We start from the raw sequence: 25,690 nt of genomic DNA, 5'->3' as shown, positions 1-25,690 counted from the left end.
GATATAATATATAGTATATTAATTGACTAGTATAACAAAGCCAAATATTACTGCAGATAGCGCAAGAATAATTTAAACTAATTTAAATTTGTAAGATTTACAATGTTGGAACGAATAATTATTTTTGTCAATGATATTTTTTTTTTTTATTATTTATCCTTTTAATGAAATTTACATCTGTACCTGCAGGGTACAATAGGTAAATGTGATAGGTATTAATCAATAGCGTGTCAGACGTGAATGACGGTCATCCAGTGATGGCCGTCATTAGTCACCCAGTTGGTCACGGGGCCAACGGCGCCTCAGCCGTCTTCGAGGATTGGAGGGTAGCGTAATTGAAGATAAATTTGCAGCTAAAGGGTTGGGATGAAATGAGAGTTTTTGGTGAAAATTTTTATATCGAATTTTGGCAAGTTCGGAGATGAGTGGAATTTGGAGATCTGTATGAATTGTGTGGTTGTTAACATAGAATGGAGCGTCTACTATGCGGCGGAGTATTTTAGATTGGAGAGTTTGCAGTCTGTTGATGTTGGATTTTTTAGCTGTTCCGTAAAGTTCGAGTCCGTAAGTCCATATTGGTGTGAGAAGAGTTGTATAGAGCCGTCGTTTGTTCTGTAGTGAGAGTTTTGAGCGTTTGTCGAGTAGTATGGCTAGAAGTTTGTATCGTTTGTTTAGTTCGGTACGTTTAAGTCTCGTATGGGGGTTCCAGGTAAGTCTCTTGTCTAGGTACATTCCAAGGTACCGCACATGGTCGGCTGGTGGGATAGGTGTATGATGTAAGAAGACAGGTGGTGGAGTTTGACGTTTGAGTGTGAAGACTATGTATTTAGACTTAGTTGGGTTAATTTTTATTCGCCAGTTTTTAACCAAGGTTCTATTGAGTGAAGGTCGGACTGTAGTGAGCGTACTACGAGGATAGGGTCAGAGTGTGTGGAGAGAATGGCAGTGTCGTCAGCGAAGGTGTAAATAGAGGTATTAAGGTTAGAAGGTAAGTAGATTGTGTAAAGAAGAGGAGCTAAGACACTTCCCTGTGGCACACCAGCAAGGACAGGATAGATGGAAGAGTGAGTAGTGCCTTGAAGAACTTGGAAGAATCTGTCAGAAGAGTTGAGTCTGAAGTAATAAGTGCTAGGAAGAATCCATTACCTCAAGGAGAAAAAAGCAGAATTTCATACCTACCAACTTGAACAGGAGAAAGCACATCGGGTAGTAATAAGGTATCTGCATCAAAGCACACCTCCCGATTTAATAAAAGAAGAACTAGCGGAACATGGGCATATTGCCCGCAGTATCACTCCAGTTATTCATCCTGTTATAAAGCAAACATTACCACTTTTTTTCGTTGACCTCGAGTCAAATAATAACAACAAGGATATTTTTGACCTAGAATTACTTTGCTACACGAAAATAGCAGTTGAGGAACCTCACAAACAGCGGCTTATTGTGCAATGTAAACGTTGCCAAGAATATGGTCACACCAAAAGTTACTGCCAGCATCAACCAAGGTGCGTCAAGTGCGCTGGCGAGCACTTCACTCAAGAATGTGGCAAGCTCACCGTAGAACGTCCTAAATGCGCTCTTTGTAATGGAGAACATCCTGCGAACTATAAAGGATGCATAGTCCACCGGGAACTTCAACGCTCAAGAAGAAGATCACCAGTTTACGACCATCCCTCAGCCCTCAACAGAGTAGCTGCGTCTGTACAGCAACCTGCTGCAACGGAACAACATTTCAGCCACCGTCAACGATTGTTCATGTTATGCTTGAGTGGTCGCGGGTCCGCCGCCGCCTCAGCAGTCAGCCTCTCCTTCCGACATCACCACATTGCTAAATTCTTTCCTTTCTGACTTTAAATCGCTCCTTACTCCTCTCGTCACTCTTCTCACCACCGTTGTCAACACCTTACTTCCCCGTCTCGCTCCATAATGCCTCTAACTCAGTTCTCTCTTACTATATTATTATGGAATGCAAACCGACTAACTAACCACAGACAAGAGCTGGATATCCTCCTACACGTCAGACGGATAGACATTGCCCTTATAACAGAGACCCACTTCACTGAGAAAACACACTTCTACATCACTGGCTACCAAACCTACAGAACTGACCATCCTGATGGTACCGCACATGGCGGTTCTGCTATTCTCATAAAAAATTCATTATCTCACTTTCCCATTCCATACAATGCCCCAAACTACATACAACCTACTGTGATCTCTCTCCAAAGTGAACCCTTCCACTACAACATCGCTTCAGTGTACTGTCCACCTAATCACACAATCCTTCAAAACCAATTTCTATCCTTCTTCCAGTCTCTAGGCCCCCGGTTCATAAGCGGTGGGGACTACAACGCGAAGCATCCTCGCTGGGGTAGTCGGGTGGCAAACCCAAGAGGGCGCCTACTCTACAATGCACTCTCTCTAACTAGCTTCTCATACATAACACCTTCTCAACCAACTTACTGGCCGACTGCTCCCAATAAACTCCCTGACTTGCTTGACTTTTTCATCTGCTCTAACATCTCGTCATTTCATACTCACTCATTCACCTTAAATGAACTCTCCTCTGATCATAGTCCAGTCATCCTCACAATAGACATCCACCACAAACTTAGACCACCAAAACCAACGCTAAAAAACGGACCTATAGAGGGACTTCTTCAGAGACTTACTTGAGAAGCAAATTGACCTCAAAATACCTCTCAAAACACCCCAAGAATTAGACAATACCGTTGGTCACTTTACTGCCACCATCCAATAGAGTATCTGGCAAGCGACGACTAACTGCACCGCTAAACTTATAACTTACCCCTCTATTCGCGCACACTCATAACTAACAAACGACGAACGAGATCTCACTGGCAACGTATAAAATACCTATCTCGTAACAACAACTTAATCACCTGACAAAGCAACTTAAAAAAGAACTCCACAAATACTACAACAAACAATACACCGAATATACCAAATCTCTGGCTACTGAAGACAACTCCCTTTGGGCTGCCACTAGACGTATTCTAAAATTTCAACCTACTTCCTCTCCTCTTCGTACTACTGACGGTTCCTGGGCTAAATGTGACTCGGAAAAAGCTGAACTACTTGCTACGCACCTTTCCACTGTCTTCATTCCGCATCCTGACGTTCTCAACTCACAACATACTCAAGACGTTATTAGGGACTTAGACATACCTTTACCTCTTTCTATGCCTCCAAAACCGTTCACACCCTCCCAAGTCAAGCAAGTCATTATTAATCTCAATAAAAAAAAGAGCCCTGGCTACGATCTAATTACTGCCAACATCCTACTCCAAGTACCTAAAAAAGCAATAGTCTTCCTCACTACCATTTACAACTCTATTCTTAGAACTACTTACTACCCTATACTCTGGAAATTTTCTACAGTTCGAATGATACCTAAGCCCAACAAACCGACCCAACTACCTTCATCTTATCGACCGATAAGCCTACTGCCTCTCTTGGGCAATGATATTTAAGATTGACAACAAGAATGAAGATAAGGCAGAGGCTTTTATGAAATAACTGAGGTGTTGGTTGATTTACTGACGACTCTAGATCGGTGATGGCGAATCTATGACCCGCGGGTCAGACATTGGACCCACGCAAGCTTTTTCACTGACCACGAGATTTTTCTTCAGATAAAACACACTTTTATAAGGTTTTGTTCATTTATGTTTGTAAAAAGAGACTTCCATAGCACTTGTTTGACGGGCGCCGTTTTACCCGTTAAGCCAACTGAATTTTAAAGATGTTTAGTTTTGAAAATATTCAGTTTAAAATTTTTAAACTTAACTCTTGTGCAAATGGGCGGTAGTGACCCAAGAGCTAGTACTAAAAAAAAAGAACAAAATTTGACCCACGTCTCAAAAAAGGTTCGCCCATCCTGCTCTAGACTGTAGACGTCCAAGATAGACCGTGGGAACATGGGGTCCGGGAACATGGATGCCTGCCGTTTCTAGAGTTTGATTTTACTGTAGTTCATATGAAGATGGTTTTTCTCCCCATATTTGGGCATTCGTATCTAAATGTCAGCCTTGTCAATGTTTACAGAAAGGTAATAAAACACTGACAAATAAAGTCTAGTTCTAAGCCACTTACATTTCATGCGTTCTGAGTAAAATATAATTCTGATAGGTTTTCATATCAACTCCAAATCCCACATAAAATAATTTTATTCCAGAAAAATAAAAGTAATGTTGAAAGAGATTACGTAGTTAAAACAAAAAATTAGTTTTAAAAATTAGCCAGAACATGTAAAAAAAAAAAAAAATCTCAGAAAACTAAATCTGAAAATTCATTTACAAATTTTTCTACTCGTACTTAGCATGTCACTAGGAGAATGATATTGAAAAGCATGATTCCTGTTTCACTGTTATTTTACAATTATTACATCAGATTTAGCATACATAAATTAATATATTATATTCCAGAGAAGTCTAAATAAAATAATTACGATTTCTGACATATATATAAATCTAATAAAAAAAACATTCAATATTAACATGTCATTGAAAATGCGCTAATTAGGACGTGGAGTTCTACATTAGTAACGATTACATAATTGCTGAAAGTGAAAAAAAACTAACAATTAAGAAATTAATTTATGATTGCTGGTTTACGCCATAATTATTAATATAAATTTAAATTTAAGGCGTTTCTACATCTGAAGACATTAGCGTCAGGATTTTTTTTTGCCAGTGCACATTGGTCTTCCAGAATATATTAGATAACAATTATCATCATTAGAAAGCAGTTATCATTAAACAGCAAGCTACAAACATGCTGCAAGAAAAAGATAGGGCCGTTAGCTGCATTGAACTTTGTTTTTATTACGCTGGGTTTGGCGGAATCACATAAAATATAATTCTGATAGGTTTTCATATCAACTCCGAATCCCACATAAAATAATTTTATTCCGGAAAAATAAAAGTAATGTTGAAAGAGATTACGTAGTTAAAACAAAAAATTACATAATTACATAATGCGGAATCACATAATGCAACTCATCAATGGCTAAAGCATCATTCTTTACGAAAGACATAAAGTTAGACACTTTTTAAAGGATTATAAGTTAGTAAATTTACACATATTTCCATTAACTATGCCAGTTTTTGCTTCTTGCATCGTCCAAAAAATGATAAGTTTTCACCGAATTTTACAAAACTTTCAACTAAAGCAACAAAGACAGTAAATTTTACTGAAGAACACACAGATTTCTAGATAAAACTACACAGAAGAATCATTCGTGTAGGACAAAAACAGTTTTGTGTTTCTTCTCTGCTGATCATAGGTGAATGAATTTTTGCGGGTTTACAAGTGAATACAAAATAATATGGAAACAACACTGTGAAAACTTTTAATGTTACAGATACACTCAATTAAACACAATATAAAATAAAAGGAACTTCTAAATTTCTTTTGCAATAAAAAGAAACAAGTATAAAATGGTACACAGTTTGAAACAATATTATATCACTGATACTAGCTAGGTTACTCTATAACCTAACGTTGCACATTGATATGTCTACACCGACCCGTCATTACTAGATCGATTATTTGTCACTACAGTAAAAGCTCTTTTATCCGGCATTTTCAACTAGCTACGTACTCATAAAAAAAATGTGTTGAAATGGCTTTTGTTATACAGTAATTGTTATTACACGATTTGATTGTTTGGAAATACAGAAATTTGTTGAAAAACGATCATCGCGTATCAAACAGTCAGATATCCGCGATTATTTTAAAAATCATTAAATCATAACTCTTAATGTACTGTTATATTTAATTAATTTATATTACATAATTTCTAGTACACTCAATTTTAATGTAGTACTGTATCTAACAATATGGTAGGGCCTACTTTATTACAACATAAAAGCCATGTACAGTTCTGTATTTCACTTAGAAATGTTAAAGAATCATATTTTACATCTAATTTACGTGCGCCGAAATTAGCGTTCTATTATCCGGAGATTTTCGATATCCGGCAACATGCCGACCCCGAGGGTGCCGGATATTAGAGCTTTTACTGTACAACAGCATTGGTCAGAAGTATCTCAAACTGAAGTTCATACGAAACTTTTAAAAATATATAGATTTTATAAATAAGGATTTTGTGGCAGCGTACTCTAACGATGAACTGTTCCCAAAGTGCCAGGTATATAACATACAGTCCCCCTTTTTGCTTCACTGACACTATTGGGAGCTTTAAATATCCTATACAACTATAAATATGAGCACAGAGATGGCCCCCATAAGCTCTAAAAGAATGTTGAGTTGAAGGCGCAAAATGTAATCAATGTTGTCACACAATAATTAGAATATAATAAATCTGATGGCGTAATACAGGTAAAAAAGTAGTAGCTACGGAACTGGAAATAGAACTCGGGAGAGGAAGATAAAATCAATGCAATATTACTTACTACTAATTTTAGTAATATTATAACTAAATTTAGTTGCATAAGTAAGATTTAGCAGTGAAGCGGGAGACCAGACTCGCTTGGAGAGTCAACAATGAAGCCATATTGGAAAGGACTGGGTTGTACACTTGAGTTACTACAACTAAGGCAATCTTGTTTACCAAACTTGGTGGCCAGGGGTTATTAGAAACTAGAGTTGGTGGATAAGTAATTGAATGGATTCCAACTATAACTTCTTAGATGTCTGTCACCTTATATAGACGGTTGATTTTTTACACAATGCATTAGTGACAAATGTCAGAAAAGTAAAGCACTGATCTATCAGTATGTTTCCATACTTGAATAGACTGTCAACTCTTGCGTATTGTCTTACATTATTGTATATGTAGCTATGTTCAGACTAATGTTAACTTACGCAACGCAAAGGAGTTTGTGAATAACACAAATATATGGAAGTTTCTGCGAATATAATACAAATTTTTAAGGTCACCAATGTGTAGCCCAATGCTTTATCAAGTGGCCTTCCACCTTAAGGTTATAAACACTGAAGGAATTTCTTTAAGAAAAACGAAGAACATGTTAATAGTATAATTTCTCATAAAAGAAGTCATACTACAAGATAGTGTGTTCATTCAATATAAAAGTACCAGAATAAGTTAGTAGGTAGTGCCACTGTAAGAGTTAGTATCCTTTTTTTCGAATTTCAAACAGTTTAACTTAACAGTAATAAACAACTAGAAGTAAAAGCGTCGATAAATTTTTGGAACTCTTGTTGTTATATGTACCATATATTTGTAAAATTCGGGCCTAAAATAAAACAAATTTGATGTTACTGCTAAGAGTATGGTGGGCCTTCTCCTCCTTGGAAAGGTAGACCTTAGACTAAATTAAACATGTATCTAAGAAGATGAATTCATTTTGGAAAAAATTGATGATTTTAAAAAAATAATATATTTAATAAGCGGGCCATGTATACTTATATAATTATTGAGTTATATAACATATAAACAGGAACAAAAGATCAAGCAATTATCAATTTTCTAAACTAACAAAATCTTGATAAATACCAATCAAACTGGAAGTCACCTGAAGATTAACATTAGTGCATCGACTCTACAACTTTTTATTAGAAAGATATCTAAAAAGAAAGAACAGATCTTGGGCGAATTTGGTCAAATTAACAACCGAATCGAGTGAGCTCGATAATCTAAAACTCTGCAAATAATGAAACGAAAAATCGTGACTTTTCTTTACGATTCTTTGTAAATGAATTTCAAAAAACGTCTTATCCTACTTCAAGACTTTTAGGAACTAGAAGGAAGTGTGGAGATTGTTGACTAGTGATGCACATCCTAGTAATTAGCTATAATTACTGCATTATTGTCCTCTACGTTCCCTCCACCGAACTGTGCAATCACTTCCTAGACCCCGTGTAAAAATTAAATTCTCGTATTTCTCAGAACTCCTAAGAAAAAAAATTTTTCCCCACCCAGAAAAGTATTTCATACAAACAGGATAACTTTTTACTCCAATAGAATAACAAAAAAGTATAAAAGAAAATGATATGTGCAATTTTTTTTCGAGAAAATAAAGAATTCGAAAATCTCCGAAGTGAAGACATAACTTTGGATGACTGATTTCGGCCAAAATCATCAGCAACAAATGCGGCATGAGTGCATATTGGAGAGCGTTCGTTAAACACTTGTTATGTTTTAATGAAATCTCTTACACTGATCTTCAAAAATTTATCAAGCTCGTCATTCTTCCTTGTAAAGGATGTAAGGATGTAACTATAAATTAATCTATTGAGACATGAAAAAGTAATAAAATGTTCTGAATTTATTGAAAAGTTAAAAACTTATATTGTCCGAAAGTATATTCTTTTTAGCTCAATAAAAAGTTTTAAAAAAGAATTTTTAGCCAATTTATGTTATGTTGAGCTGTCATGGAACGAAGTGTTGAATTGTGGCAAATTAATTTTAGTGCTTACTGATACAACAATTTGTCTTGACGTTACAGACAAAAAAGTTCGTAAGAAGATGCTGGGTTTAAGGCCATAACATCCTCTATCCTGATGAGAAAATGATGAACTTGGCAGTAATATTGATGTTTCACTTTCAACATCACTCTGTTTAATGAAATAGTTTTTGTAAAAGTTGAAAATTTGATTAATTTGATACTACATCGCCTGGAATAAGATTATAGAAATAAATAGGGACGGGAATTGATCTAGTCTAAGCGGTTAAAAACGTGGCTTTGTAAGTGGGAGATCCCCATATCGAATTCAGCAGTAATGTATGTGCTCCGCCCTCCGTCCACGAGTTGTTGGACGTTAAGCCCTCATGAAAAAAATAGGCGATTACCTTACTTTTACTTCTTTTTTTTTTATAGAAATAAATATGAATTTAAGCTTTAATGTAACAGCTGGCTAGAACAAATAAATTATTATTTTTATGATCTATTCTGCAATCTTTCTAAGCAAATATAAATTAAAAAAAAAAAAAACAGTCATTTTTTCTGGCAATGGCCGTAATATACTCTATCCAAGATATCAGGACTCAAGGGTAACTAAATAAATCCCGTTCTTGGATATTGCATTTCAATTATTTTCTTAACCACGTCTTCTATACTTTGACATTTACTGTCTGTCACTTGATTAGCAATGTCGCAAAGGTTTAGCTACCACTTAAAAAAAATAAAAAAATTGTTGAAAGTAGTTTTATATTATGTAATCAAAATCAGTGTACAATGGTTAAGAAAAACTGTATAAGATGTCCAAGATCCAAGGCAAAAATTGGCTAAAGTAAGACTGAATTTGGTACTAATTTCAATTTCTTTCAAGCTTTCTGTTACTGAACATTCTGATTGGTTAACAACTTTCTTCAGTGACTGAAGTATCAGATTTGTGAAGAGAATCTTCCAGCTACTAAATGTCGATAAAGTTGAACGACATTATCTAAGATATTCTAAATTCTCACTTACACAAACATGCTAAGAAAAGTAAAATCTTGGATATTGTCCATCATGGCGGATCTAATCAGACATTTAAATTGATGTTATTTATGTTCAGAGTTCAGTGTAGAGCCCTCTCTTTCATGTGGGCATACCTCCCATGTCAGAAGGGCTTACTTAACAAAATACACTCACCTTTAAAGAACCTGAGGAAGATTGCCTAATCTGTACAGTTTTCTCTAAATATTAGGCGGGACTTAAGTTTATTTTATTCTCCCTAAAAATGAAATTAAGGTAATGTAAAATTTAAAATGTTTGTTGTAAGAAAAAAATAATACTTTGTATTAAAAAAGGCTTCAAATTTAACATATTTAACTCCGTTCCAATTGGAAAAATTGTTCATTTCTTTGAGAATAAGTGTGTTAAAAGTTTTTCAAATTATTGACCTTTGATCGAAATAAAACAAAGATAATTTAGGTGGCTTCCTGAATGGTGAAAATTTCAATCAGCTCAAAAAATCCAATTTCTTAAGATAAAAAGTCCACCTGCAGGTGAAAGTCTCTCCCAAGTGCGCTACGTTTCCAAGTAAAGAACAATCATGAACAAATTTAGCTAGATAAAAGGTTTCAGTTGTTAAAAATGAAATGTTTAAAGGAATTTTTTTTGTTTTAATTTTTTATTGAAATTTGCGACTGCAACGGTTGTTGCAACAAGCAAATTTGATGTAATATGGTGTCTTGATTGAAGATTAGAGGAGGCACCCAGTGGCGACACTCCATTAACATGATCAGATCACTATACTGTTATGAGGAGAGTAGATCGCGGGGCCATCTTCTCTTCAATCTCCTTGGAGGATTGTCTGGTAATATGGAAGAAGATAAGTGTTCAATTAAAGGATTAGGATGAGCTGCTGTAAAGGAATGAAATTTTAAGAAACCAGTTTTAGTAAGGTCGTTGATGAAAGGGATTTTGAGGTCATTATGAATGGTGAGGTTAGAAATGTAGAATGGAGCGTTAAGTAGTTTTCGTAGTATTTTAGATTGTAAAGTCTGGATGCGTAAAGAATTGGATCGTTTAGTCGATCCCCATACTTCGATGCCGTATGACCAAATAGGTCGCAGTGATAACAGGTATAAGAGTTTTTTGTTTTGTTAGTTGAAAACTTTGTTAGTTGATCTAAACAGATCGTTTGTAAAGTAGTCTGGCGAGAAGTTTGTAGCGTTGGTTAGTTTCTTGTCTTTTCAGTCTAGTATGGGAATTCCATGTCAACCGTTTGTCTAGGTATAGTCCAAGGTAGCGTTCTTTGTCCACAGTTGGTATAGGAATTTGGTTCAAGATGATGGGAGGTAGGATTTTTCGTCTTAGAGTAAATACTATATATTTTGATTTCGTAACGTTAGTTTTGATTCGCCATTTGATAAGCCAGTCCTGTAAGTGGTTGATGTGCGTTTGAAGAGTTCGTATAGCAATAAGAGGATCGTAATGAGGAGATAAGATAGCATATCGTCAGCAAAGTTGGAGAGGATAGTATTTGGGTGTTGAGATATGTCTGCTGTATATAAGGAGTAAAGAAGATGACCTAGGACACTGCCCTGAGGCACACCAGCTCGAGCTAGATGGATATCAGAGTCTGCTGCTCCACAGTTGACTCTGAAATATTGATCTTGTAGGAAAATTGAATAAATAATTAAAGAAGTAGAGACTTTTTGGAGTGGATGATAGCAGAGAACTAAATTAATTAATGAATTTTTGGTTTGTGTATTTTTTTTAAATTTATTTATCAGAAAATGGAAAGATCATAACCAGGAAGTGAACCACTCTCATTTGAAAAACAAGAGAAAGGAGTTGGGAAGAAACGTCAATGATAATTAAATTCTACACTAATAACAATATATTTTTTTTAAAAAAAATTAATATTTCTGAAATGCTGCTACTGCGCAGATTTTCTCCAAGAGTCAATTAGGTCAATACTGCACAGCAATAAAATTTACTTGAGTTAAATTTTACGAAACGTAAATACAAAATAAATTTAAATAAACATTTAAGCTGATTTTTAGCACTTTTAAGCAATTTGTACAAAAAAAAACGGGTTTCAAAGATTGAATTTGAAATAGATTCAGCACTTTTCCTAGGATTAAATGCAGAATGCATTTTTAATTGATTGATTTATTGGTAGGATAAAACTATCTTTTTCTAATAGTATGTACGACGATAAATAACTCTGATCTGAGTCTTCTCTTAAATAAGCGAGAAGAGAGAAGAAAAATCGAATATGGTTTGAATCAAATAATAACCATGAAAGAAGTATTAGGTTCAATTCTAAAAGTGTATCGCCCTCTCGAAACCTATATAGCTCCTTAAATTATGACACCTGCCCTATCATATTAGTAAACGATCAAGAATCATTAAAGTTTCGCTTAACTCAAATGCGAGGTTAAAAAAAGTGAAAGGAAAATTAAAAAAATTCATTCGAAACTTCATTTCCCTTTCTACTAATGAATGATCTGATTTAATATGAGCATAATTATTTTTAAAATAATCCGAATTTAGAAAAATAAAATCTACGTAAATTGAACGAAGTTACATTTAATGGATTAATCTAAAAGTCTAAAATTGTGTTCAGTTTGAGAACCATTTAGAAAACTTTTTAAATTACTTTCCAACAGCCACAATTTGCCGTAGCCATGTACCACAGTCATTGGACTCATTCCAGGCTTGCTTTTGCCAACAATCTTCAAGTTTTCTTCTGTCAATTTTGTTCTGGTGTCCCAAGCTAGAATCTCCTCTTTTCCAGCTAGGCGAAAAATAATTTCGTGATTTCTAGTACCTAACATTACCATTCTAGGGTCTTTTAAACCAACTCTAACAACTCTTCCGTTCTCCAATAGTCCGCTTGTTTTTAAATAAAATAATTCGTTAGCCCCGAAATATGTAAGATATAGTTTCTTGTCGATAAGTGCGGCATATAGTACGTTAAAGCCTTTTCGTTTTTTCACTATTTTGGGCAATAGAACTACATGGCCTTTGTTTTTCGCAACGTTCCATACAACAATACTTCTTGCTGGGCCATCACTAATGTACAAATATTTTGGACCTTTTGTTCCTTCATCTACAATCAAATATTGAGCTTTTCCCATCACTAGATCTGTCATGTTAATCTCCTTTAAAATCTGGAAAAGAAGGACAACAATTAGAGTAATCAATTTAATCTTAAGAAGAAAAAGATGTAAGAAGTTTTCTTGCTTTTCTTGGGATGAGTGTTGGTGTAGTTGCTTTGAAGCTTTAGGACATCCTCAGTTCGAATCCCGCGTTTAATTACTTTTTATTGGTTAGAAAAAATATCAGTAGTAAAATATGTGCTTCAGCTGCCGTCCAGGACACCCAATTTAGTACTTGAAACTGAAGCCTCTACTGAAAGAGTAGGCATTACTTTACTTACTTTATTGGTTATTTAGCAATGTCAGAAAGACAAAGAAGAGTCTTCTCCAGTTAAGGTTGCCGGAAATGGTTCTGTCAAACTTATGATTATCGAATCAGCGAAGAATTAAGGTAATAGATGTCACCCAATTTCAAATTTAGATTTAGAGAATTTAATTGAAGTTTTAAAAGGCTAAATTATTATTGCACTAATTTATTATTATTATTAAAAATTAATTTTGGGATTAAACAGAATCCTGTCAAAATACTATTGACTTATTTCACTCACTCATTGCGAGGCTATCGCCCTAAATTTTAATCCTTTCCTAGAGGTTCTACTAATAACTAAATGTCGGTGGTCCCAGAAAGTCTAAATCTTCACATAATTCTAAAAGATTTTCTGTTTTTGTTATACGGATCTTTCCCGATTAATTTGTTTCTAAATGAAAATTAATGTGAAAGATAATCGTGATGATTATCCAGTGCAGTAGAACACAGTTCAAAATCATTCTAGATAATTCAAATTCAAATAAAAGTGTTAGATTTGTATCTATATTGTCGTCATCTTAGAAAACGTATCAGGTTTCGAGAAAATAGTATAAAATTCAGAATTCTATTTTCGTCGCTTTAAAGTACCATTTTTCTTGCTGGGTTAACTGAAAAATCGTATTCTTCTAATCCCTTATTGAACCTCTTTTTGTTGTGTTGCTGTGGGGTATAGGTCCCGTCCTGCTACTGCAATAATAATGATAATGATAAAATAGGCGCTAATAACCTCGGCAGTTGATGTGCCAAAAAAAAAAAAATAATAATGCTAATAATTCTTAATAATAATTGCCTTCCAGTTCGTCTAGATTTCTACTTGTTTTGTCACTGTTATCTAGTTTTAGGGCCAAAGCTAAAATAAACATGAAGGATAGCCATCTTTTGGAAAATGTAAGGTAAAATACAACGTAAAAATAACGAATTGGGTTCCATTTGTTTAGATTTCTACTTGTTTTGTAACTGTTATCTAGTTTTAAGTTTAAAGCTAAAATAAACATGAAGAATACAGAGACCCTCAAAAACCATTTCTATATTAAATTAAACTTGTGAACTCTACCTTCAAAGGTGCCTCCGCTGGCTCGTAAGCAAGGTTAGGCCAAGACGTTATCAACTGCTCTCTGTATCTGAGGAGGCACCTTTGAAGGCACAGTACATGCTTCACAAGTTGAGTAAAGTCCATTATTTGATAAATTAAGGAATAGTTTGATCCTTTACATGAAAGATATTGATCACTTAAATATGTGGCTGAAGGTTTCCAATTTTTTTGGTAATTAAACGCAACTCTCCCAAAATTACCGAATAATTATTAAACCTACTTGTTTGTAACAGATGTAAAATTATTTTTTAGCCATTTTGGGTACGTTTGAGAACATCTAAAGCTCTTAACATTTGATTTTTCTTAGAAAAATCACTCGGAAAACGACTTATTTCCCGATATTAAGAAAAATACTAGCTTTTCTGCCTTGGCAATATTTTTAATAGAAAGAGGATGAAAAAATACATAAAAATGACCTCTTCTTTCTTTCTCTTTGATAAAAAGTTAAAATGAAATATGTCTAATAAATACCAGATTTTGAAATGGCCTAGCACCTTTAATTTTGAAGATATCGAATTGCGGTTTCCGGTTTCTTTCATAACTTTTTATACTCTTTAAAACTGTGTATATGAAAATAGGGGTCAACAGCAAACCCTTACTTTTGGTCGCGCGTCAGCCGCGTATGCGGGCAGGAATCTAAAATCAAGTCACATATTCTGAAACTAGAAGTGACTGGCAACAAATTTTTCCTCTACCATTTTTTGCTCAGATCAACCGTTTAAACATGAAATGCATTTGAGCCGTCTTAAAATGAACACCCTGTATATTAATTTAAACATTTAATCACACATAAAATCAACGTCACTGTACGTAATAAAAGATTTTGATTAAAATTCTTAATTTTTTTTAGGGATGTAACGATTAATAAACAAATTCTCTAGGTTTGCTAGTTCTAACCTTTTAAAATTGTTTCTATTGAGATTGAAAAAAATAAATAAATAAAATAATTAAATAGTATGGCGCAGAACTCAAGTACATTTATCATTCCTGTCACCAAGAGGAATTCCTGTCATTTGCCGTCTGGAATTACTTTCTCAGACTGTCAAGGATATTGCAAGAATCTTTTATATACTATTACGTTCCAAAATAAGCAAAATTACGACATCATGTTATTATGTAATAATTAAGAAAATTAAAAAAATAATTAATTTTATAAAAATCTAGCCAGAGCTAGTGTTTCTAAGGGCAGCATCCTAGGTCCTCTTCTTTACTCCTTTATGTACATCAGATACACCTCAACACCCAAATACTATCCTCTCCACCTTTGCTGACGATCCTGCTATCTTATCTCCTCATTACGATCCTCTTATTGCTACACGAACTCTTCAAACGCACATTAACCACTTACAGGACTGGCTTAACAAATGGCGAATCAAAACTAACGTTACCAAATCAAAATATATAGTATTTACTCTTAGGCGAAACATCCTACCTCCCATCATCTTAAACCAAACTCCTGTACCAACTATGGACAAAGTACGCTACTTTGGGACTATACCTAGACAAACGATTGACATGGAATTCCCAAACTAGACTGTAAAAACTAACCAACGCTACAAACTTCTAGCCAGACTACTTGTCAAACGATCGAAACTTAACCTACAAACAAAAGACTCCTTATATCTGCTGTTATTGCAACCTATTTGGCCAGTTGTAAATTTCTATACACGATTCCAACAGTTTCGAACAGCTTGCTGTCCGTCTGTAACGTGCCTGTAACGTGTCTGACAGTGATATCAATGACTTAAATAATGTTGAAGGATGTTCAAACAATTAAGAAATTATTAATTAGTTGGGATACATTAAAGTGCTACCTAAAACTGTGAGTTGCGTAAAGGAGCAACAGGTGTAATTGAACCATAAGATGTTATTTTAAACCGTCAAAGAACTAAGCGCAAGTAAAGAATACCTAATGCATAGAATAACTAGTTTATGCAACATTGTAGTTTATAACCTACTTAGTAGGTTCTAAAATAGATTTTATCATTTAACTCTATTATATTTAACAGTGTTCTATTACGAATTTTGTAAGATTCAAATTTTTTCAACATAAAATTGTTTGTACAATTTGTTTTTTCAACAAATTAAAAAAAAAAAAATTGTGATTTAAAGCAACATAAAGAAATTTAGAATTATTGGCTCTAATAAATTTACTTTTTACTGCCAAGCCAATGCAAAATTTATTTAAAATATAAATTTATTTATGCCAATATTTATTCAAATTTTTATTTAAATAATTTAAATTTTATTTAAATATTTACAACAGCTGGAAACAACAATTAAAAAAAATCTAAATTAATAAATTTTTTATTATTATACACAAAAGAAAAATAACTGTGTACCTAGAGACTCTGCCGACCCCAGTGGGCTGAAGAAATGTTGCTGTTCTAGGGTGAATTTGCCTCACACTTAAGAGGGCTGGAAGATGGAGAGGGACTTAGCACTCCTTAAAAGCTCCTTAAGGGCCTCAAGTGCAATTACAAACTTACTAGTATAAACTAAGCGTTCGGATAGGAAGCGATTGTGGCGTAGAGTCTCTTTTTGGGATTCATTGACCTGCAGACAGCAAGGGCATTGCGACTAATTTATGCTGAGTCATTACTCAGTTTCAGACCTATTTCATTCTGGAGCAAATGCTGTGGATGGAGGACTCAACGTTTAGAAGAGTAGAATGGGCAACCTGCTTGTGAAAAGTAGGGGTAAGCGCTTCGAGAACTGTGTCAATGGATATGTTGATAGCATTTACGAGTACTAAGACCGCTTCGCTCCAGGGATTTGGGTGCGGTGAAAGTTGGTCTGCGAAGGGGTTGGCGATGGCAAGTCTGTGGGGAGCCTCGGCCTTCTTGCTCTGGAGATCTAATTGCTTTGCAAAAAGTACATAAAAGCAAGTTTTTTTTTTAAACTTTAATTTATTATCCAACTTTGTAAGAACAGTAAATAAATAATAATTTCTATCAAGTAGTTGCTGCCAGCCAACTATAATTAAAGAAAAAAAATGGTGACCCGTTATAGACACGGCGCGTAGAACCCCGTTTGCGAGATCTAGGTGGTTACCACCTGACTAATTCGAGGCAGTGTGTTCGATAATATGGACCGCACCAGTGTGTCCAGATCCTCTGAAAGCAGCTAGACCAGCCCATTGCACATGGTTGGGAAGAAAAGTCGCTTTAGAGGCACCCCTGAGGAATTGCAGGTACCTTAACTCAATGATCTGTATCTCTGCCACATAGAGTAGTATAACTACTTTTAACCCAAAGTTACTATCAAGTAGTTGTGGCCACATATCATCTTACCATCCCGCTCAGGAACTGATAGTTATTGTATTGTATTTTGAAATGTATTTTTAGGTGACGAGCAGCACTTCTATTATGATTAGACAGGATGCAAATGCGAATCTTGTTGTTTGGAGTAGCAGCAACACTAATGCTACAACCAACTTGGGACATTTGATAGCTTCAAACTAGGGAATTGATAACATCAATAAAGTGAGATTTTTTTATCATGAACATAAACTTAAGATTACGCTAAATGAAGTAATACTCTGAAATTATTCAAAAAAGAATAAATAAGATTAGAAAGATTAGAAAGCAGGATGGGACCTATGCCACAAGAGGCTTATTGTGCCCTTAATAAGAAGATAGAATTCAGTATTTATTCATGGAAGATTTGGTTCCGAGATACAGCGGTCACTGATATGAAATTAATCCCCGATTGAGTTACTTAAAGAGTCGTGTTGGTAAATTGACTTAAGTTAAAGCTGTAGGTAAATAACAGAAAATAATACATCTATAATAAACTGTATAAGTTTCCAAATTTTGCGTTTAACCAAAATATACAGAAAGAAATAATTTTTCTAAACATTACAAAAACAAATAATGGCTTACATTTCCAGAATCAGCATCTAATCTTACAACCTTTGGTGGCCCTTTTTTAATAGATTTTTGAAATGTATCAATTATTCCAGAATCTAGTACCCACAAACTTCCATTTGAATCCAAATAGATATCCACTGCATTAACAATTGTGCCATTCTTGTGGGCTTTATAACTTGGAAAAGGTGATAAACCAGATGAAGTGCTCTGCGCTAAACTGAATCCATTTTCGTTGTTAAATTTGGGTAAGGTGAAAAACAATGATTCGCCATAAATCTGAAAGAGAGAGAAACAATAGTTATTTATTTAACAAGTGTGGAAAGTAGTACTTTTCCTCGAGCGAGCGAAGCGATGCGAGTGCAAGTGCAAATTGCCGAGTGTGAGGAAAATACTTTACACTAGAGTTAAATATTATATTTTTTCTGCAACCATTTATTAACTAAAAGAATTAAAAATTTCATTTTTACAGTCTACAAAAAGTAATTTATTTATTATAAACATTTATTGTTATATTACAATTATTTACATTACTTACGTATTTACATTACATATTACATTTTCTGCTGTTTCTTTTATTGATGGAGGAGTGTTTTCTAAACAGGAATCACTAGAACCCATTTTAAATTTCTATAAGGTAACACTATAACCTTTTTAACTGTTATAATTAAAAATATCTAATTATTTATTAAAGTATTATTTTTATTTCTATATTCCTTTCAATTTTTATTTTATTTTTTAATATTCGTTTTTTAATTATTTAGTTACGTTAAATAAGCTTATTAAAGTTTTACAGAAAATATTTATGTTAAAAACAAAACTTCTTATATCAAGGAAGCACAATAAAGTTTTTCCACACACTAGTGCGGAAAGTGACACTAATGGGAATTTCCCCCCACTAGTGTGGGAAGTTGGGCATTACACAGCTGATTTTAATTGAGTAATGAGAACTTCCCTACATGGTTGCAGAAAAAATTATTTAATGAGCATTGTTTACTAGAATAAAAAAAAAAGAAAAGGTTATTGAAATTGTTCAGATTTTGAATATGGAATTTTATCTGAAAATATTCGTAATTTAGCCATAAAGAAATCTAAGAGATGTTGTACATCCAATTAGATGCGACTATTATTTGAAGGTATGCCTTGGAATAGTAAAAATTTAAATTTTTAAAAATGTGGTAGGACTATGAAGGTCAAAATCAATGATATTAAAATCTTATCTACATTTCGGAAATGTAGGGTTGGCAAATATGTTCGTTCAGTTTTTGAGGGTGGAATAAATAACAATTTTTTTGATACACAGAATAAATTTTAATCAATTATAGATTGACCATTCTTATTGATAACTTCTTGCTATCTTTCCACCAACTTCATTATACCACGTTCGTAGAACGTCTGTGGCTTATCGTCGAAAAACCAATCAAAATGTTTTTTGACAGTCTTTTCTTTATCGAAAGTTTTTCTGTTCATGGAGTTCTGCAACTATCAGAATAAATGATTATCAGAAGGTGCCAGGTCCGGTGAATACGGAGGATGAAGCAAAACATCCCAGCAGTTTATTCCGAGTGGTCAATGACGTATGCGGTCTGGCGTCGTCGTGGTGGGAGACAACACCTTTGCGATTTGCTAATTCTGGAAGTTTTGTGCGGATTGCATGGTCCAATTTGCTTAACTGCTAGCAGTATGTAGTTGAATCAATTGTTTTGCCTGACGGTAACAGCTCGTAATAGATGATACCTTTATAATCCCACCATACGGAGAGCATAATCTTCTTCGGATGCAATACCGCCCTCGAGCTTGTTTGCGGCGGCTCACTGCAGTGCTTCCATGATCTTTTACGCACTACATTATTGTAGACGATTCATTTTTCATCTCCTGTTACCATCCGCTTTAAAAATGGTTATTTTCTTTGACGTTTCCGCAACGAATCGCAAATGGATATGCGAGTGGCTAAGTTGGCCTCGGTTAATTTATACAGTACCCAAACATTGAGCCGAGAAACGTATCCCAGCCGACGCAAATGATTTTTGGAGCTCGTATAGGATATGTTAAGTGCTGTTGCTATCTCTCTCACCTATTGGCATGGATCTTTATCGATTACGCTCTTGTCATCATCTGAATTAATCTCGGTCGGGCGACCGGAGCGGGGCGCATCATTAATGTCAAAATCTCCAGAAAAGAAATTGACAAAACCACTTTTGGCATACGCGTTCTGTTAGGGCATCATCACCATAAACACAACATATCTTTTTATGAGCCTCTGCAGCTCGTTTGCCCTTTTTAAAATAATAGAGCAAAATATGACGAAAATGCACTTTATTTTCTTCCATCTTTACAGCTACGCAGCAAGCACAATAGTAATGTTTATTAAACCGAAATTCATAGAAAGGTTAAGCTTAACATAATCTTTCAAATGAACAATCGAGTTCTGCGCTTGCGCCGAAAATAAAAAAAGAAAATCGGGATGAATCTGTACCTACCAAAATAAAAACCGAACGGACTTATTTGCCAACCCGATTACTTCATTCAATCCATCTTTGGAGATTGAGATTTAAAATGCTACTTTCAAAGTTACTAAACTTAGACTGTCTCTTAGGTAGACATGGTGAATTGAACAACTAGATATCTTAAGTTGTTCTACGACGCTATTAAAGATTGAAGTATTTTTGTTTTTAATTGTTCATCATAATTTGGAGGCACTCCTTAGTTGGGCCCATGGTAAACATAACTGCCCAAAAAATAGTCAAAAAAAAATCTAGTTCTCCTATTGATTGAAATGAACTAGACTAATTCGTTATTATCAGATCCAAAATACGTGTTGACAGCTCTGACCACCGTGACTATTATTTAACAAAAATACAAACAAAGATTGAACACGTAGTAGATAAAAATTCGTGCCTATTGGCGAAAGAGAGAATAAATTGAATAAACAAAAAACACCAAAATAGCGTTCCACAAAACGCCCATTATCTTTTTAATCCCCTTCCTACAGCTGCCTTCAGGGTCAGTCAGAAGCGAGGTAATTACCCTATATTAAAGCGGTCTAATATTATACATAATACTCTATAATTTACTTGAACTTTAACCTGTATAATATTTTTATTGTTTCGGCAAATGATTTTTCCCAAATAAATAAGTTCTAATTACGTATAATTTATATCATTTTTTGATTTTTACTTTCACTTAATTCAGCTTTTTTTTGTTTCTTTTTTTTTAAAATTGTTATTGTTATTTTACCAGTTCAGAACAGTGAGGGCAAGAACTTTGATGAGAAGAATTTATAATGTCGCTCGCTAAAGACTAGAGAAGAAAAATTAAAAAGATAATGAGCGATATTTGTGTAAAACTTGATTTTATTATGTTTCATTAGTGCAAAGAAATCGTGTCCTTTTAATTGCATCGTTAGGCGCCACGGTAGCCGAGCGGTTAGAGGAGAGACATGTAAAGCTAAAATGTTTTTGTGGTACTTTGTGGATTACCGGTGTAGGCCTTGGAATTTATTTAATGTTTAATATGAGAAATTTATATTAAAGTATGTTTGCTAGTCGCTTGCGTCCACGACACCTAATTTGTAGCTGGACGCAAAGCCCGCCTGAAAAAATAGGCATTACTTTACTATACTTCTTTTACTTTAATTGCATCGTGACTGCACCTTTAATCTGTAACTACGCGGTGCAACAACTTCTCTATCCAGCCGAATGTTGCAAGAATTCCATCATTTTTACCAACCATTTTCCCGCTTTTTTTTTTTTATCTGATCCCTTTATTTTCTTGTTTAGTCCTGCTTATCTAAGTGTTGGAAAAAAAGGAGAGTTACATGGATGAGGCGATAAGACTTCTTGAGAGCAATTATAATGCTTGTATTGACTGTACTACTAACAGCTTGTATTGTTTTCGTGTGGATCTCATATTTCAGCTTTAACAGAAATAAAATCGGTAAAATTGGTTTTATAAGATGTTGACCTGACTCCACAGCCTTTGTGCTTTGTTCAATCTTTCCTCTCGCTGGTTTGACGTCGAGATTTGTTCTCGTTGCTACATTACGAACTCTCTTAGTTTTGTTTCCACTTTTCTTAATTATCTCATTTTGGAGGATAGGATTTTCGACAGATATATTCATGGTCTCCTACTCTACTAGAGTAAGTAAGGGTTAAAAGGTATGTGGTATTGTACAAAGCCATTTTCGTATTCTCCGTATCGACGACTTATGAAGTATATTCTGACCTACTCGAAGATCCTGCTTGCTGATTTTCAATGATTACTAGATTGTAAAGCCGTTCTCTTGCAGATATGCTCCGACTTGAAGATTTCAACTTCATTTACTTCTCCATTTAGCCTTATAACCCTCATTTCTAAGCCAGGCTTTTTATCTTCATCATGCGTTTAGTTCAGTTTTGTAATCAAGTTTATTAACTTCAGATCTTTTTTTAATTATTCGCAGTTAGTTAAAGTCAGCACTGGAAAAAATGTTTGCGCTTTTTATTTGCAGTAGCGACTGAAATCATGATGGGTCTCGAAATGCGGGATCTAAACGGGATCAGATGTGCTTTCTGTCTCTCAAACTGAAGATAATGCTTGCTTGCACGCCGCCATGTTGAAGTTGACTGGTGTCTGCAGGTTACAGCATACGTAATGAGAATGTAATTCGTACAAAAAAAAGTTGCGCAAAAAATTTATTAAGTTAGCGGCGATTACAAAATATATATTTGGGCATTTACTTTCTTAGATCAATTGTCAAATCTACAATTAGGCCAATTGATTGATATTTACATCGCATTTCTAACTTAATACTCTCTTTCATTATAATTTTTTTGTTTTGTTGCGTAGTGAAATTCGTTCAATTTTGAAGCACATCCATTACATTTACATTAAACTGATGCAATAAAAAAAGCAATTAAATTTTCTATTCTATTGTATTCTACAATCTTATCTTAAATTCGTTAATGAAATGTCTTAAGCTTTCAGTGCATTAATTAAAAGGGGCGTTTGATATTTCGCTTTACAGGTCCTGTCACTTTTTTGACAATAAATCTCAAATCGGCCAGCAAACATCTCTAATACCCCAAAGGCCAAATGAAAAGATTTAGTTATTGTTGTTTTTTTATGGAGAAACATTAATTTAACATCTTCATCTCCGCGGACGTCTTTCCCACCGCTAATTTCGTTCCTACAAATAAAATTCTAATAATCGCCTAATTTTTTCTACCAGGGCTTAATGTCCAACTACCAAATTAGGAACTCCTATCATTATAAAATGTTTTCTGCAGCAAGGCCCTTTCGATACAAGATTTGTTTCAAGATTAAACAACAACAACAAAAAACGTTTCTTATACAGTCAACTAATTAGACCTAATAAAGGTACCCTCAATGGTATTAAAATCTTTATTTATTTTTAAAAGAATTAGCATTTACATTTAGCCAGCAGTAAATTTGCTGATGAATGGTACAAACGCTTTATAAAAAGGAAGTCTTCGTATTTAACCTAAAACATTACTTAAATACAATTTGGTAGAATGAACAATGAACAAACTGTTTGTAGTCTAGTTGAAACCTTCTTGATCATTCATAAACATGAAACAGTTCATTTTAAAGGTCAAAATATCTTTCTTTTAAAATTAAGTTTTTATCTATTTTATAATGATATATTACAGTCGTGTTTTAACAACACGAAGTATTTAACAATAATAACAAGTACCACCACAAGGCGAGGTCCGCAAAGTTGAGTAGGTGGCTAAGACGCTACGTTTAACTGTAATTGTATTTAAGATGGGTTTGAATAAGGATTTATTAGTGCGAGATTCTCAGTTCGAGCCCCACGAATAGTTATTTTTGTTTGAATTTTGAAAGAGTACGCTTTTATCTCTTACTGCAACACCTAATTCGGTGTATGGACATAAAACCTGCCTGATCAAAAAGCGATTACTCCATTTGTTTTTCTACTCTGGTTGCCTCAACTAGAAATTCCATATAAAGAGGGCTAAGTAATTACTTTTTTTTTCAGCCCGGGAACTGCATTGCCCTTGATCGGACGTCCTGCGAAGAATAGATGGATCTATACTTTAATAAGTTATGCTCATTAATCAGTAAGAGACACAGAATGTAATGCTGGTGTCCTCTAGTGAGGCTTTACATTTACCTAACATCAAGTTGAAGGGTTTGGAATCGTCTATATTAATTACAACTATCCTATGGCAAAACTAGGAGACGAACCTAATAACCTAGTTCAGTTAATGAACAAAGCATTCTAAGTAGTTATTAATTTGCTAATATCAAAATTAACGCAAATATTTCCAGATAATGGTAATCGTGCGTCTATTACAAGAATTCAATTCCAACTATTTCAGCAAGAAACGGTTAACAAAGTAGTAAGATGTTACCTACACATTTTAAGTTAAATTTAAATGAAATAAATGGTGATTTACCTGAACTCTGGTTGGTAGATATATTTGTGGTCTGTCAACAACTTCAGCAGCAAGCCATAAGAAAGTGGCAACAACCAATGTAGCACCGACGGTCCAAACTACCGTCTTGTGTTCCATAATTACTAGGCGATGCCGACATCACCCACCGTCAATTATATATGGGCTGCATATTTGCGACTATATCACGTTCATTCCTTGGCCATTAAATTAAAACAATGTTTATTTTCATTCCCCTTTTCTTTGTTTTATTATGGTCTTCTAAGTTCCTGTTTTATTCTTCTGTTTTTTCTAGTATTTTATTTATTTTTTTTTTAAATTTTTAATAATTCCATGCTTACATTCACAAGTATAAATTGAATGTCTACATCACCAACAAAAAAAAAAATGTTTAATAAACAAGTATTTTTAAATATAAATTTTCCTTCTTTTAGTGTTTATTGATTACTATTTCAACAAGCAAGAAAATATAATGGTTAGTCAGTAAGAGTAGTGTGAGATGGTAACATAGTTGAAGTTAAATTCTCAGCATCTCATTGACCTCTGATGATCAAAGGAAATTAGTGAAATTGGACAATTAATTCATAATAACAATTTTCAGCGTCAAAATCATTTAGCTGAACGAAGCAGATAGTTCTTTCTCTTTTGGTCACATTCTCACAATTATCTTGTTACAAATCAAGAGTCATCAATAAGCGAATGCATAATGTAATATAATCATTAATTGCTTGATAGGTAACACGGTTAACTTAGTTTTACATTGATTTTATCAAGCTAAAAACCTTGTCAGCTCAAAATTCAAAGCAATACAAGGTTAAGATACATTCTACCTACTTAATGAAAATAAAATATTTGGCCTTTCACAATCGCCAATCAACGCTGACTTCTCAGTCCTCCTTGGGCTGAAGATTTTATACGATTTTATGGTAACTATGATGATTAAAAATGTTAAATCCAAATCATCTAGTTTGAATTGGATAAGATGAAATCCCGCCTTAACAAAAGAAAACCTGAATTACAAATTCAATCATAGAACAATACTTTGTTCAATAAAAAACCTATTGCTTAGATCCAATAGGTGTGTCTATTGCTAAACTATTGCAAATGTGTCTGTTCATATTTCATTGCATGGATGAAAGGGTAAGGCCGGACAAATCAAAATAGGTAAATTACTGTTGCATTCTTAGGTATAAATATAACCTTGGGTGTGGCAGGTCATTGCAGCCTGTAACAGTTAGAAATGACTGACTCAGTCTATAGACAGATTTGTTTTTTGTTTTGTTGTACAAATGAAACTGATTTTCAAAGCAAGTATTCCAAAAACATTATTTTTATTTCGAGGTGGGTGATCAAAGGTATTGAATGGACCACAGATGAGCCCCTAACTTGCCAAGTTATTAACTCAGCAAATAAATAATTTACTTTCGTAACAAGTACATTTATAAGTGAAGTTTT

General features: G+C 34.2%; 1 protein-coding gene across 1 annotated transcript; it reads right to left on the bottom strand.

Moving 5' to 3' along the window:
• Nucleotides 1-11,257: 11,257 nt before the first annotated feature.
• On the bottom strand, nucleotides 11,258-24,372 carry LOC141449591 (major royal jelly protein 8-like). Its single transcript, XM_074119151.1, has 3 exons — nucleotides 24,239-24,372; nucleotides 17,832-18,095; nucleotides 11,258-12,559 (listed from the first exon to the last, which is right to left on the bottom strand). Exons 1-3 carry the CDS (start codon nucleotides 24,353-24,355, stop codon nucleotides 11,984-11,986), a joined length of 957 nt encoding a protein of 318 aa, XP_073975252.1. The 5' UTR covers nucleotides 24,356-24,372; the 3' UTR covers nucleotides 11,258-11,983.
• Nucleotides 24,373-25,690: the final 1,318 nt, after the last annotated feature.

The sequence above is a fragment of the Rhodnius prolixus genome, unplaced genomic scaffold (genome assembly GCF_049639745.1).
Source record: "Rhodnius prolixus isolate KJV_2025 unplaced genomic scaffold, Rpr scaffold_2, whole genome shotgun sequence".
Lineage (NCBI taxonomy): Eukaryota > Metazoa > Arthropoda > Insecta > Hemiptera > Reduviidae > Rhodnius > Rhodnius prolixus.
Note: the sequence above shows the minus strand (reverse complement) of the source record. Positions and strands in the feature narration are given on the sequence as shown.

Bases quoted from the DNA above. Each gene is read 5' to 3' on its own strand.
- LOC141449591 (XM_074119151.1), bottom strand. From the start codon at position 24,355: ATGGAACACAAGACGGTAGTTTGGACCGTCGGTGCTACATTGGTTGTT. The intron at 18,096-24,238 runs GTAAATCACCAT...TCTCTCTTTCAG, and splicing joins ATCTACCAACCAGAGTTCAG to ATTTATGGCGAATCATTGTT. The intron at 12,560-17,831 runs GTAAGCCATTAT...CTTCTTTTCCAG, and splicing joins TAGATGCTGATTCTGGAAAT to ATTTTAAAGGAGATTAACAT.